General features: G+C 26.9%; 2 protein-coding genes across 2 annotated transcripts; one reads left to right on the top strand and one right to left on the bottom strand.

The window, feature by feature from the left end:
* Positions 1 to 1,057: 1,057 nt before the first annotated feature.
* On the bottom strand, positions 1,058 to 2,447 carry LOC122715754 (proline-rich receptor-like protein kinase PERK9). Its single transcript, XM_043938185.1, has 2 exons — positions 2,310 to 2,447; positions 1,058 to 1,779 (listed from the first exon to the last, which is right to left on the bottom strand). Exons 1-2 carry the CDS (start codon positions 2,314 to 2,316, stop codon positions 1,172 to 1,174), a joined length of 615 nt encoding a protein of 204 aa, XP_043794120.1. The 5' UTR covers positions 2,317 to 2,447; the 3' UTR covers positions 1,058 to 1,171.
* A 2,002-nt stretch (positions 2,448 to 4,449) lies between these two features.
* On the top strand, positions 4,450 to 11,085 carry LOC122715860 (putative U5 small nuclear ribonucleoprotein 200 kDa helicase). The gene has a single exon (XM_043938390.1). The coding sequence runs from the start codon at positions 4,569 to 4,571 to the stop codon at positions 10,971 to 10,973; it is 6,405 nt and encodes a 2,134-aa protein (XP_043794325.1). The 5' UTR covers positions 4,450 to 4,568; the 3' UTR covers positions 10,974 to 11,085.
* The last annotated feature ends 192 nt before the right edge of the window (positions 11,086 to 11,277 follow it).

The following is an 11,277-nucleotide window of genomic DNA, read 5'->3' on the forward strand; positions in this document are numbered from 1 at the left end:
TTAATATCAGGCTATCTTCAGAGAATTAATCTTTGAAAATTAATTTTTTTTTAACTAAATTATAAAATATCTTTTATTTTTAATTTCCATATATTTAATAGAAATATTAATATCATTATAATATTAAATATAAAAATATATATTTTTTCTATTTAGAAAGATAAACATTTATTGTTCGACGCGGGAATTTCAAAATAATTTCAAATACGATTTCAATTTCTAAAAAAGTAAAAAGTTTTTTTTTTACTTTATATTATATAAAATTATATAATTAATTTATTATAATTTTGTTCTACATTGAAATAATAATAATTAAGTGCATACAAAAAGTATAAAATTGTATAAAAATAGTTATTAGTGATAATATAATAATAATAATGATAATCTACTGTTAGTTATAATTGTTTTAGAAAAATATATATAAAGCTACATATACGTAATATATATATATAAGTAAATATACACATATATAAATATTTTAAAAATGAAATCTTATAAAATCGTCAATAAAATTATATCATATTTAATTGATAAAACTCTGATTCTTCATTGAATTAATATTTTTATTTTTAATTTTATTTTATTATCTAATTTTCTACTATCTTATTTTATTATCTAATGGATAGTTTGTGAGATAAAGTTTAAATATATATATGTTTTATTTATTCGATAAGATTTCATTATATTTTTTTCTTTCCTTTTTACTATAATGTATAGTATCATTTTTTATACATATTGTATGTATATAATTAAAAGGCATTTATTATATATATAATATCATATATAAATCTTTCAATAGTGAAATTAAATGAATGTGTTAAATTTTTTAATATTTTTAATCTCATAAATTTTAACAATAAAAAATTTAATCTAACATTTTAATAACAAATAATAAGTTGTATCGATCAGTATTTTTTTTAAATTTAATCTTTCTTTTTCTTATTTTATTATAATATAGAATATAAAACTGAATGAATTTTATAAATTTGAAAGGTTGGAATGAAATAATATGGAATAAAAAAAATAAAAATTAAATTTAAAAAAATGCAGTTTTTTATTACAGTTTAATCAATTTTATATTTTTTCAACATTTTATATTATCAATACATTTAATATATTTTAGATTTTAGAAATTTCAATTTCAATATAACATTAACAAGTTGTGCCAAGATTACTCTTCATCTAAATCATAATCATATTCTTCATTTTCATATTCTTCATTTGATATATTTTCATTATATTTTTCATAGTATTCTTGTGGAAGAGGCCACCAATTAGGAGAAAAATATGGGTTAGGATAGAATGATGGTAAAGGACGTTTGCATGGTTTCTTTGATGGAGGGCGTGGTTTGCATGGTTGTTTTGATGGTCTGCATGGTTTTGATGGATGGCATGGCTTTGGTGATTGCGTATTGGATGGTGGTGTAGGACGTGCTGTAGGACGTGATGTAGGACGTGGAGGTTTAGATGGTGCCTGACTTGTCGGTCGATGTTGAGAACCAGGATTGTTTGTGGGTGATACTGAACTTGGAGGGCGATGTATGCAAGTTGCATTGGGATTTGGATAATCGCATACTCTTAACTCAGGATTGTACTCAAGTCCTGGACTGCATTCCATTAAGAATGGCTTTCCTTCGTTGCATTCATAAAAGGTTGAGCAATCATCTGGATTTGGAAGTAGAACGACATCTTCTCCATTTTCTTCTGGACATGTAGTTGGTATTTCGGCAGAAACGAAAACTAAAATTGCAGCAAATATTGCTACAAATGCTGATATTGCTGAAATAGATGTCAGATAATCTTGATTAATGTTAAATTTTGCAATTATTAAATTAACATTACAACATTTGTAACATTACAAATTTCGATAGAATTTTTACATAAAATAGGTAAATATTATAATATAATGTATGTCTCGTAATAAATGTCTAAAAATTTAAGAAATGATTTTTCCGATCAAATGAAAAGACAAAATAAAAAAATCAAGAATATTAAAATTGCATTTTCAAGTTTGTTTTTTTAATTATTAATAATTAAAAATAAAAAAAAATTCTCGCTTTTTCATAAAAAAAAATCATAAATTTTTTTTTCTGAATAAAATTGAATAAAGATCTTTTCATTATGTTTTAACTTTTAATTAATTAAGTTTTTGTAAAATTTTTAAAAAACTAGAATAGTTTCAAAGAAATAGAATTATTTATTTATAGTGAAAGCGAAATGTATATGAATATATAATGTTTATTTCTTTTGTTAATGACTTATATGAAAAGCATGTATAAATTTATTGCAATTTGTTACAGTTATCTTACCTTTCATTTTCGATGTAAAGATGTAATAAATCTCGTATCGTATTCTTTTCCTAGCTACTATGATACTGTGATTTTATTTCTTGTTCTTTCTTTATATATTCGTTAAAATTTTTTAAAAGATTATCAACAAGATATAAAATCATTTATCATTCTTAACATATCGTGATAAGTTAAAAAATAAAAAATTGTACATTGTATGATTAGTTTATAATTATTAATTGTGACTCATATATTTGTGAATCATAATATTTTTCATTTTTATTATTCTATTTTATTCTTTTTTATATTTTTTATTTATTTTTAAATAAATTTTAATAATAAGTTAATATATTTGTAAATAAATAAATAAAGAGTAACAAATTTATTGTATATTAAATTGAAATATAATTTAATTATATATATTTTTATATATATTTTTATATATATAATTATATATTTTTTATATTTTTTTAACATATAATATTATTTTTCTTGCTGTTTTTTGATATCGAAAAATAATAACAAAATAAAAAATTCTAATAGAAAAATAAAGACAAAAAATGAAATTGAATTACAAATTTTTAATATTCACTTAAAAAAATTTTTAAGAATCACTTAAAAAAAGATAGAATTTATATGCAATAAAATATTAAAATATTTCTTTTTGATATTAAAATCATAATCATTTCAATTAAATATTGTTTAATAAATAAAACAAAAATTAAAAATAACAACAATATTATCTTTCTTATCGATTATTTTAAAAAAATTATGAATGTTCTACAAGAATTTCTTGTAATTTATAGATAATTATTTTTTCAGCTTTTCATTGAAGTCATAATATCCATTATAACTAATGAAATTTTATTTTCAATCAATGTAAGTATAAGTGTAAAAAGTTATTTAAAATAAATTAAAGATATATGTACGTATATATAACTAATAATATAAGTAATATGGAAAGAAAATAATGACATACTTTTAATCATGACATATTTATTTTAATTAATAAATAAATAAATGTGATAAAATTAAAATAATTAAATAAATAAAATATAATATAAATAAATAAATTTATAAAAAATGTTCTACAATATATTATAAATTATATACATATATTTATATTTTTAATTAAATAAACATAATAAATTTGATATATGTTAAATATACATACAAAATGAATATAATTTAATTTGATTCTTTCGAATATATACAATCAAAACTATATAACTATTAGTTATAATTATACGATATAATTATACGTTTGTTATAATTTTTACAATACTTTTTTAAAAATATTGAATTCATGCATGCAAATTTCGTTGTGTAGAAATTTAAACAAAATATTATTTGTTATGAATAAAATCATTGCACTTTGTGATCTAATAATACGTCATATTTTTCATTTATTATTGAAAATTTTACCAATCATTTATATATCATAATGTCATGAATAAAATATGTGTAAAATAAATTATTGTATGTATAAATATATATAAAAAATATTGTATGTCTATATGAAAGATTGCCTATAAATCTATTTCCCAGAAAAATTTTTTTGAAAAAAGAGTGAAAAAAAAATAATATTTATGAATAAAAAATATTATACACTAATTGATTTTCCACTTATTTCAATGTCATATAATATGACATTATTAGTTCACAATTATATTATTTTTTTTTATTTTTTCTATCTACAGAGAAACTTTTTTTTTGATAATATTGCCTTAGAATTACACAAGCACAAAGATGTAATTTTTTTTTACGCATACGCATCAAAGAAGTATAAAAACTTCTACACAAAAATTCAATGGAAAAGACATTATCAAAAGATTTTTCTTTTATTTTTTGTAATTGAATTATCCTGTATTATTTGTTATATTAAGATATATTAAAGAGCAAATAGATTTTTAAATAAATTATTTTAATAAAATAAAAAACATTTTCGTATCTCTTGCAAAAAGTAATTTATGGAAATTAACCTTTAAATTACAACCAATCAGAAAATTCTATTTTCTAATTGGTAAGAAAGATTTCTTTCATGCGTATATCAAAGACGCGATAGTTACGTTAAAATTATTCGAAGATCGAATAGTAGTAAATTTAATAAAAAAAGTGATAAAGTTACATTTATTAAGTGAAAAAAATATATTATCTGAATAAAAATATTTATAATTTGTAATGTTATATAATTATGTGTGAAAATTATTCTTAGTTTATAAAAAGGAGGTGTAAATAGATAATAATTTGTCTCGTTTTGATTAAAGAAAAAAAATAATTATGGCAGATGCTGCAGCAAGACAGTTGCAATATGAATATAAAGCTAATTCTAATCTTGTATTACAAGCTGATGTAAGATTAATAGAAAGAAGAAGTAGAGATGAAGCTACTGGTGAGGTTATGTCACTTGTTGGCAAACTTGATGGAACGCGAATGGGTGATAGAGCACAACGTACTAAGCCAGGAAAAGCAGAGGAACGAAAAGTTAAACGTCAAAAACGAGATGAAGCTCAATATGATTTTACACGAATGAAAGGTGCAACATTGCTTTCAGAAGGTGTAGATGAAATGGTAGGAATAGTTTATCGTCCTAAAACTCAAGAAACACGACAAACTTATGAAGTATTACTAAGTTTTATTCAAGAAGCCTTAGGTGATCAACCAAGGGATATTCTTTGTGGTGCTGCTGATGAAGTATTGGCAGTTTTGAAGAATGATCGACTTAAGGAAAAAGAAAAGAAAAAAGAAACAGAATTATTATTAGGTCCATTAGCTGAAGAGAGATTTGCATTATTAGTAAATCTTGGAAAAAAAATAACAGATTTTGGAAGTGATGAGAAGACTACTACAAATGAAGAAAATATTGATGAAACATATGGAATTAATGTGCAATTTGAAGAAAGCAGTGAAGAAGATGATGAAGATGTTTATGGAGAAGTTAGAGAAAATGATGACGAAGGTGATGAAGGTGAAGAAGCTAATGATGATAGAGCTATTCATGCAGAAAATTTAGGTGGTGCAGAAGAAATGAAGAAAGAAAAGCCGTTACATCCTTTAGACATAGATGCATATTGGTTACAAAGAAGATTAAGCAGAATATATGATGATGCAATGGTCTCACAAGCAAGAGCTGCAGAAGTACTAGCAGTTTTAAAGGATGCTGGAGATGATCGTGATTGTGAAAATCAATTAGTACTTTTATTAGGATATGATTGCTTTGATTTCATTAAACAACTTAAGAAATATAGACATACAATTGCTTACTGTACTATGTTGGCATCTTCACAGTCTGAATCAGAACGTCAAAAAATTCGAAATAAAATGAATGATGATCCTGTATTAGCAAAAATTTTACGACAGTTAGATACAGGTAAAGGTGATGATGATGCTGATGAAACAATGGAAGCAAGGGCACAACGTAAACGGAGAGAAGAAAATGAAGATACTGGAGGTCCAGGTGGTCAAGTTCAGGGTACAAGAAATCTAATAGATTTAGAAGATCTAATATTTGCACAAGGTAGTCATTTTATGGCAAACAAACGTTGTCAATTACCTGATGGAAGTTTTAGAAAACAGCGTAAAGGATATGAAGAAGTTCATGTACCTGCTTTGAAACCAAAACCATTTGCAGAAAATGAGAAACTTTATCCTATTGATCAATTACCAAAATATGTGCAACCAGCTTTTGAAGGTTTTAAAACATTAAATAGAATTCAAAGTCATTTGTATCAAGCTGCATTAGACAGCGATGAAAATTTATTACTGTGTGCACCAACAGGTGCTGGTAAAACCAATGTTGCTCTTTTGTGTATGATGCGTGAAATTGGAAAACATATAAATGCAGATAGTACAATAAATGCAGATGAATTCAAAATAATTTATGTTGCACCAATGCGTTCTTTAGTACAAGAAATGGTTGGAACTTTCAGTAAAAGATTATCCACATATAATTTAACTGTATCAGAATTAACTGGTGATCATCAATTAACAAGGGAACAAATAGCTGCAACTCAAGTTATTGTATGCACTCCTGAAAAATGGGATATCATAACAAGAAAAGGAGGTGAAAAAACCTTTACTTCATTGGTTAGATTGATTATTATTGATGAAATTCATTTGCTACATGATGAGAGAGGACCAGTTTTAGAAGCTTTAGTTGCTAGGACAATTAGAAATATTGAAACAACACAGGAAGATGTAAGATTAATTGGTCTTTCAGCAACATTACCAAATTATCAAGATGTTGCTGCATTTTTACGTATAAAAACAGAATCTGGTTTATTTTATTTTGATAATAGTTTCAGACCTGTTGCTTTAGAGCAACAATATATAGGTGTAACAGAAAAAAAGGCATTGAAACGTTTTCAAGTAATGAATGAAATTGTATATGAAAAAACAATGGAACATGCTGGGAGGAATCAAGTTCTTGTTTTTGTACATTCGCGGAAAGAAACAGGAAAAACAGCACGTGCTATTAGAGATATGTGTTTGGAAAAAGACACATTAGGACAATTTCTTAGAGAAGGATCTGCATCTATGGAAGTTTTAAGGACAGAAGCTGAACAAGTTAAAAATCAAGAACTTAAAGATTTATTACCTTATGGTTTTGCTATTCATCATGCTGGTATGACAAGAGTAGATAGAACATTAGTTGAAGATCTTTTTGCAGATAGACATATTCAAGTTTTAGTATCCACAGCAACTTTAGCTTGGGGTGTTAATTTACCAGCACATACAGTTATTATTAAAGGAACTCAGGTATATAATCCAGAAAAAGGTAGATGGGTTGAATTAGGTGCTCTAGATGTATTGCAAATGTTAGGGAGAGCTGGTCGTCCACAATATGATACAAAAGGTGAAGGTATTCTTATTACAAATCACAGTGAATTACAATATTATTTATCTTTATTAAATCAACAATTACCTATTGAATCACAATTAATTAGTAAAATGTCAGATATGTTAAATGCAGAAATAGTATTAGGTACTATACAAAATATTAGAGATGCAGTTACTTGGTTAGGATATACTTATTTGTATATTAGAATGCTTCGTTGCCCAAATTTATATGGTATAAGTCAAGACAAAATAAAGGAGGATCCATTATTAGAATTGCACAGAGCAGATCTTATTCATTCTGCTGCAGTGGCATTAGATCGTAGCGGTTTAATTAAATATGATCGAAAATCTGGAAATTTTCAAGCTACTGAACTAGGTCGAATTGCATCACATTATTATTGTACTCATGAAACGATGGCTATATATAATCAATTATTAAAACGTACTTTGAGTGAAATTGAATTATTTAGAGTATTTTCTTTATCTAGTGAATTTAAACACATAAATGTCAGAGAAGAAGAAAAATTGGAATTGCAAAAATTGATGGAGAGAGTACCGATTCCAGTAAAAGAAAGTATAGAAGAGCCAAGTGCAAAAGTTAATGTACTTTTACAAGCATATATCTCTCAATTAAAACTTGAAGGATTTGCTCTTATGTCTGATATGGTATTTGTTACTCAATCTGCATCACGATTAATGAGAGCTATTTTTGAAATTGTTTTATTCCGAGGTTGGGCACAACTAGCAGATAAATGTTTATCTTTATGTAAAATGATAGATCGAAGAATGTGGCAATCAATGTCACCTCTTAGACAATTCAGAAAAATGCCAGAAGAGATTGTAAAAAAAATAGAAAAAAAGAATTTTCCCTGGGAAAGATTATACGATTTAGGGCCTAATGAAATTGGTGAATTGATTAGAGTACCTAAACTTGGTAAAACTATTCATAAATATATTCATCAATTTACAAAATTGGAATTATCGACGCATATTCAACCAATTACCCGTTCTACTTTAAGAGTAGAATTAACTATTACACCAGATTTTCAATGGGATGAAAAAGTGCATGGAGCATCAGAAGCATTTTGGATTTTAGTTGAAGATGTAGATTCTGAAGTTATACTTCATCATGAATATTTCTTACTTAAAGCCAAATATGCAACAGACGAACATTTGATAAAATTTTTTGTTCCTGTATTTGAACCTTTGCCACCACAATATTTTTTACGTGTTGTATCAGATAGATGGATTGGAGCGGAAACTCAATTGCCCGTCAGTTTCCGACATTTAATTCTACCAGAAAAAAATTTACCACCAACTGAATTGCTTGATTTACAACCACTTCCGATTACTGCATTGCGTAATTCAAAATTTGAAAGCATTTATGCAGATAAATTTCCACAGTTTAATCCAATTCAGACACAAGTATTCAATGCTATTTATAATTCAGATGATAATGTTTTTGTTGGAGCACCTACAGGTTCAGGTAAGACAACTATCGCGGAGTTTGCCGTATTACGTTTATTTACTCAGAATCCAGAAGGAAGATGTGTATATATGGTTAGTAAAGAAGCCTTAGCAGAATTAGTATACATGGATTGGTCAGCAAAATTTAATCAACAATTAGGCAGAAAAGTAGTTCTTTTGACTGGTGAAACAGGAACAGATTTAAAATTGCTTGCAAAGGGACAAATTATAATCACAACTGCAGATAAGTGGGATGTATTATCACGAAGATGGAAACAAAGAAAAAATGTACAAAACATTCAACTTTTTATTGTTGATGAACTTCAATTAATAGGTGGTGAAGAAGGGCCTGTATTAGAAGTTGCATGTTCAAGAGCTCGATATATCTCTTCACAACTGGATAAACCAACCAGAATTATAGCATTATCAGCTTCACTTGCTGATGCAAAAGATGCTGCGCAATGGTTAGGTGCACCCGCTGCTGCAACTTTTAATTTTCATCCATCTGTTAGACCTGTACCTTTAGAGTTACATGTACAAGGAATAAATATTACCCATAATGCATCTAGATTAGCTGCTATGGCAAAGCCAGTATATAATGCAATACTTAGACATGCTTCCCATAAACCAGTTATTGTTTTTGTACCTACTCGTCGTCAAGCCCGATTAACTGCCATAGATTTATTAACATTCACTGCAGCTGAAGGACAACCTTCTCGATTTTTTCATGCAGAAGAAGCTGATATTAAACCATTTTTAGATAGAATGACAGATAAAACATTGAAGGAAACATTATCTCAAGGTGTTGCGTATCTTCATGAAGGACTATCTGTTGATGATCGACATCTTGTTGAACAACTTTTCGACAGCGGTGCAATTCAAATAGCAGTTGCTACAAGAGATCTTTGTTGGGGTTTATCTATTAGCTCCCATCTTGTTGTTGTGATGGATACTCAATGTTATAATGGAAAAACACATGCTTATGAAGATTATCCTATTACAGATGTTTTACAAATGGTAGCACGTGCAAATCGTCCGTTGGAAGATGACGATGCTAAATGTGTCCTTCTTTGTCAGAGTTCAAAGAAAGACTTTTTCAAAAAGTTTTTGAATGAACCTTTGCCTGTAGAAAGTCATTTGGATCATAGATTGCACGATCATTTCAATGCAGAAATTGTGACTAAAACAATCGAAAATAAACAAGATGCAGTTGATTATCTTACATGGACATTCTTGTATAGACGACTTACACAAAATCCAAATTATTATGGATTACAAGGTGTTACTCACAGGCATTTATCTGATCACTTATCTGAATTAGTCGAAAGCACATTAAGTGATTTAGAACAAGCAAAATGTGTTGCTGTAGAAGATGAAATGGACACTTTACCTTTAAATCTTGGAATGATTGCAGCATATTATTATATTAATTATGCAACAATTGAATTATTTAGTCTATCTTTAAATAATAAAACTAAAATCAGAGGTTTATTGGAAATTATTTCAGCTGCTGCTGAATATGAAACTGTTCCAGTTCGACAACGTGAAGAAAATTTATTAAGAAGCTTAGCAACACGGCTTCCACATGCACCTCAAGCTTCAAGAATGGCTGATCCTCATGTAAAAGCACAACTTTTATTGCAAGCACATTTATCCAGAATACAACTTGGTCCAGAACTTCAAAAAGATACAGAATTAGTATTAAGTAAAGCTATAAGATTAATACAAGCTTGTGTTGATGTTCTCAGTTCATCTGGTTGGCTAGCTCCTGCTGTGGCTGCTATGGAATTAGCACAAATGGTTACACAAGCAATGTGGTCTAAGGATTCTTATCTCAAACAATTACCACATTTTACAGCTGAAACTATTAAACGTTGTACAGATAAAGGTGTAGAAACAGTGTTTGATGTAATGGAATTAGAAGATGATGATAGAAATCGTCTTTTACAATTATCTGAGACACAAATGGCAGATGTTGCTAAATTTTGTAATCGTTATCCTAACATAGAAATGTCTTATGAAGTTCAGGATAAAGATAAATTACGCAGTGGTGGAACAGTAAATGTCATTGTACAGCTTGAAAGAGAAGATGAAGTTACAGGTCCAGTTGTGGCACCTTTTTTCCCACAAAAACGTGAAGAAGGATGGTGGGTTGTTATTGGTGATCCAAAGACTAATTCTTTGTTATCTATTAAGAGATTAACATTACAACAAAAGGCAAAGGTTAAACTCGATTTTGTAGCACCTGCTCCTGGTCAACATTCCTATACTTTATATTTTATGAGTGATGCTTATTTAGGTTGCGATCAAGAATACAAATTTACTATTAATGTAGATGAATATGAATCAGATGTCAGTTCAGGATCAGAATCTGATTAAGAAAAAAAAAACTAACTTTTTTAGAAATGAAAAAAATAACTTAATTTTTTAAATAATTTTTAAATATATATTATCTTATTATTTCATATTTTATCTTATTATTTAGAATTTCTATGAAATCATAAAGAAAATTTTCCGAATTTTATATCATCATCTTCTATATATTTGTTTTTTGAAGAAAAATTATGTCATCATTAAATATCATATTTTATATAAAAAAAAATAGCATTCATTTTGCAGTGAATTTATTTGTATCTACTTATAGTATTGTAAAATATTGTAAAATAGTAAAATATATAAAACT

The sequence above is a fragment of the Apis laboriosa genome, unplaced genomic scaffold (assembly GCF_014066325.1).
Source record: "Apis laboriosa isolate Shangri-la unplaced genomic scaffold, ASM1406632v1 scaffold40_cov151, whole genome shotgun sequence".
Taxonomy (NCBI): domain Eukaryota; kingdom Metazoa; phylum Arthropoda; class Insecta; order Hymenoptera; family Apidae; genus Apis; species Apis laboriosa.